The 5,000-nt window shown below is 35.8% G+C and overlaps 1 protein-coding gene across 8 annotated transcripts in view; it reads right to left on the bottom strand.

Annotated features, from left to right (window-relative positions):
* Positions 1-5,000, bottom strand: part of LOC135208475 (equilibrative nucleoside transporter 1-like) — a 75,015-nt gene that overhangs the window by 4,855 nt on the left and 65,160 nt on the right. For all 8 annotated transcript variants that reach the window (XM_064240709.1, XM_064240706.1, XM_064240704.1 and 5 more), the window contains exons 6-8: positions 4,065-4,297; positions 1,549-1,650; positions 1,120-1,314 (exon numbers count right to left, since the gene is read on the bottom strand). In XM_064240709.1, coding sequence (XP_064096779.1) covers positions 1,120-1,314; positions 1,549-1,650; positions 4,065-4,297 — 530 coding nt within the window. The remainder of the gene's footprint in view (positions 1-1,119; positions 1,315-1,548; positions 1,651-4,064; positions 4,298-5,000) is intronic.

Genomic DNA, 5,000 nt, shown 5'->3' with positions numbered 1-5,000 from the left:
ATTTCTTGGCAATTTCCACAAGAGGGAATGAACTATTCCAGGAAATTAGAAATTAAACACAGCTGTGGTATTAAAAAAAATTTCGAGTAAATAAGATTAACAAGTTTCAATGGTAAAATGGAGTCTTGACTTCAAGATAATGACATTTTGTCCACATAACGATTGTTAAGTAGAAGTTCTTTTTATAAATAAAAAGAATGAAAGAGAGCCATCAGTAGTCTATCTTATGAGTTTTCCTTTAATATTATCATTCAGGTGTAAACTCAGTCTTCAAAAGTTATCGCTTTCGACAAAAGTTATCGCTTGATGACTTATCATAGCTGCTTTGATATGATATCTACGAGTAATTTTTGGATATCTTGGAAACCAGTGCTACGGCAATGCACATAGCGAAAGGTCAAGCATTTACTAATTTTATCAAATGTTTTCAAAAGATAAGACACTTTATTAATGGTTAACATCCCAATGCTCCAATCAAATGCCCTAATCAGTGGTTTCCGTTACCCAATAGTATTTTAATCAATAACTTTTAAATCGTACTCGGCTGGTAGTTTTCGTCGAAGCGTTGGTGTAATCGGTTGTTGGTAATCTGTCAAACCTTTATCTCAGGTTTCCTCCGATAGAGTTTTTTTTCACTCCACGGTCTTACGATTTGTGAAGCTTGTCTTATCACTAGTTTTGTCAATCCATAATCTCAGTACTTAACAACGTTGCTTTCATATTAAATTTCAGTCATAAGAATTTGTTTGTATGTGTCTGTAAATTAAACAGACAATTGTCATCATTACCCCTAATTTCCAGTAATTGTATTATCATCAGGATGCGTATAAATGTCATTATTTTTGCATCACAACTACACCCATTAATGGGTAGGATCTGCGAATTCTTTAATATTTATATTAAGAGTATTCTAAAAAAAACATTGAAAGAATAAATGCTGTATAATACTTTATCACGTTCTCTTGTGGACTATCAATATCAACCGGTATGCTTTTCGTAAATTTATTATGTATAACGTTTGAGCATAAAACTTAATAAGAATGGCAGTCCCGTACAGGATACAATTTCAAGTGACCTAAGAATATTTTGAAATTAAAAATTCCTCGGTTGCCCACTTACCCATTTAACCAGTCTGGGAGCCTCTCTGCCAAGCCAGTCACCGATATTAAAGACAAGGAACGTTATAGTGGGTTGAAAGAAGACTTCAGTCCAGCGGGAGTCTGGTAACGTTGAGGTGACATAAACCAAAACAGCTGGATATATCATTAGCGTAAATAGCAAGGTGCCGCCACACGTCAAACCCATCAGCCAAACCTGCCATGGAAATGTCCATTCAAATCTCACCGAATCGTCATAAGCGAATAAGAAACCAACTGATATCAAGGTGTTCAAGCTCCGAACTGCTACCACTACAGTTAATATTTGTAGCAAACAAAATTCCCAAATCATATGATGTAAAGCTAAAATTACAATTGACGCGAATACCTTCAAATCAATACACCAAACTATGAAAATGCTTCCAGTATCAGCAGTCTTTTTTGTTCTTACCTTCTTTAGAACCGTTCGGTAGGATTCCCAATCATTACCTATACTCTGTTTCTTATCCACTTCACCTTTGACAACGGCTGATTTTACCTCTGCATAGTATTTCTGTGAGCGAGAAAAAAAAAAAAGGTTTTAAGGTGACAGTGCTTACTTGAAACAAGTATGTTGGAAACGAAGTGCTTTCCTTGTTAGTTTTGTACCTGTGTGTTTTCAGACGAAGAGTGGTATAGATTCTAAAGACCTTACACATACAGCTGCTTTCGTAAATATTGACACTTGATAATTACTTTATATATATATATATATATATATATATATATATATATATATATATATATATGTGTGTGTAACATAAAGAGGGGGATTTGCTATGATATTTTAAATAATGTATAATGTGATATGCTGTGATGTTTCTTAGAATGTAGAGAATCAGCAATTTAACTTCCCTAGAGACAGTGTTCGAGGTGACGAGCTTTGGGAATGCTGATGTGTCTTTTTGCTGTGTGTGCAGATCTGTGCATGTCCTGTTGCTACAGGCGATTGCAGAGGTGACTTTGAAACTGGTCTTAACCAGTTAATGGGGCGTGAACATTGTTCGTACGTATGTGTACACTTTTCCCCCTACATAAGGAAGTGTTGTTACCATGAAAAGTAGACTATTACAGAGAGAAGGCAGGGCCGGGGTGGCCTCTGCCAAAGTATTTGTTGATTAGTGTCAGTGCAACTGTGCTGAAATGGGTGAGTGTTATTATATCTGTTTTAGCCAAAGTGTGGCTGGATTGTATTTGAATATTTATTTCAGAGATGTGCTGTTTATATGATATTTGATTAGGATCTTGTACTTACCAGTGTTCTCCTGTCTTCTAACAGGCGTTTCTGGTAGAGGGAACTATTCTGGAAGAGGGGAACTATTTTCTGGAGAAGAGTGGGGATTGTTCATTGGAGAAATGGTGTACTGACTAATTACTGTGTTGACTGTGCCTATCTGTTATGGCTAAACTAATGTTGGTGTCAGATTAATTACCAAGGGTTATCTGAGTTATTTGGACTTTTGAGTTAACATTCTATTTACGTAATCAATCTGTTAAGAATCAGAGTTATTCAGTTAATACTTTGCTTTTAAATAAATGCATATTTTTGTAATTCACGACTCTGATTTGATGGCCTAGATAATGGAGGGGAGGTATATGGAGAGAGAGAGAGAGAGAGAGAGAGAGAGAGAGAGAGAGAGAGAGAGAGAGAGAGAGAGAGAGAGAGAGAGAGCATTACCAATTATCAGTTGTCTGCCGCTCTGGCCTATCGCTACCAAAATGATAACAAGTTTGAGCATCTCGTTATTGTATGTATGTATATATATATATATATATATATATATAATATAATATATGATATTATATATATAGATGAATTAAATTCTACATCGAACCGTGATCCATTATATATCAATTCAAGCTACAAATGTCCTTTAATATCTAAATTCACTTTACCTCCCAAATGATATATTTTTTCATATATGTACCGAAGGGGACGAAATTGTTATCAACTTAAAAATTCCCCTTCGGTACATATATGAAAATATCATTTGGGAGGTAAGTGAATTTAGATATTAAAGGACATTTGTAGCTTGAATTGATATATATATATATATATATATATATATATATATATATATATATTATATATATATATAAATATATAATATAATACCGCAAGGAGGCATCATTATAGTGTCTGCATTACTGTGTAGTAAGAAACAGTTAAATTCTCGTTAACGTAGGTAATGAGGATGAATACTGGTTAGTTCATCCAAATCTTTTATTGGAGCGACAGGTCACTTCAGAGTTATTTGTGATGAGAACAAACAGGAATTGAGAAAATATATGCAATGCTACAATTCTTATACCTGCTTAAGCAAAGACTTTTCTCTTCCCAAAATATTTCCCTTCGCTGTGTCAATCTATATTTGATCAGATCATATTTTTATTATAACAGTTACAATTCCTTAACTTAATACGTAATTTCCGTCCTCAACAGCACCAGTTCACATAATTCAATAAATTCTTGTAGCTATTATGCCTATATCAGCATCCTTTTCCGACTTAAATTTAGATGGATGCATCTACAATGGGCCAGTTGTTGATTTAAAGCATGTTTCTTCAAGTGTGGTCCACGGACCCCCAGGGGTCCGTGATATGTTCCAAGGGGTCCGCAGGACAATTTGGCCGTCGGTATCAGATAAATTTAGGCCAAAACGTGGCTCAATTTGTGTGCAAAATTGATAATGTGAAAGTTTTTTCAAGTAAAATGTAAACATTCATGTTGAAGATAAGCCACTAATAAATACTTCAGTAGCAGTTTTAGTAGCTACTATATATTATACACTGAAAATACTTTTAAACCCAAGAGGGAAATTATCATAATAAAGAGTCCGATACATGAGTAATTTTAATAAAAGGAGTCCGCTGCCCAAGAAAGTTTAAGAAACACTGCGTTAAAGTATTTAAAAACAAGACACTTACTGTTTTGGTTAAGTATATATATCCAGCAATGGTTAACACTAAAGTGACATCTGCGACGAGAAAGAAAATAAGGGCACTGATAACGTCATTGCCACCAACAAGAAGAGAGACGATCATGGCCACTGAGGAAAATATGCCAGATATTGCTTGCCCTGACACCAGGCCGCTCATGCACGACTCCGGGAACATCCCAGCTAATCCGTATGATGACGCTTGGACAACAGCAACCGCCACTGCAAAAGAAATAGGATCTGATAATCTGCCTGCCTGAATTTTTGGAAAGAATGCTCCTCAAATCATGAAGAGCATCGTTGTCTCATCCAATGTTATGTGGCAAAAAGGGCCCTCTGTGAAATTCCACCATTCGTGTCTTATCTAGGCTTTCACTTCCTTTGGGACTCCCATCTCATTCTTCTCATCAACATACACCAAAGTTTCGAACTCTTCCGGTGGTCACAGGAACCCCCCAACCCCACCATACACCCCACCTCCCAAAAGAGAGAGAGAGAGAGAGAGAGAGAGAGAGAGAGAGAGAGAGAGAGAGAGAGAGAGAGAGAGATCCTGGGTTGGTGTAAAGGACATGTTCAAGCAATATCTCTGACCCTCTCATTATTATCACATCTAAAAGAGGAATTTCTTATCCAGAAGAAAATTCACACGTAGCTCTATGGCTTTTAATCGATACGGGCTTTTATACATTATACCTTCTTCAAAGTGTATTTGAAACCATTAGCTGACTTGTGATAATGGCTCCTTTAAATCACATTATATATCCGGAGCGAAATCATTTTCATTAGACTTATGACTATGGGTAACAATGCAATCGTCTTTCAAATCTCCTTTTCTCTGTTTTTCTGAAAGCTGAAAGCTTTTTACTTATTTCTTGCCATCGTGACTGTGCATCTATGCATTGAATTTAAGACTGCAATAGTATTT

The sequence above is a fragment of the Macrobrachium nipponense genome, chromosome 35 (genome assembly GCF_015104395.2).
Source record: "Macrobrachium nipponense isolate FS-2020 chromosome 35, ASM1510439v2, whole genome shotgun sequence".
NCBI lineage: Eukaryota > Metazoa > Arthropoda > Malacostraca > Decapoda > Palaemonidae > Macrobrachium > Macrobrachium nipponense.
This window is presented reverse-complemented; position numbering and strand designations above follow the sequence as displayed.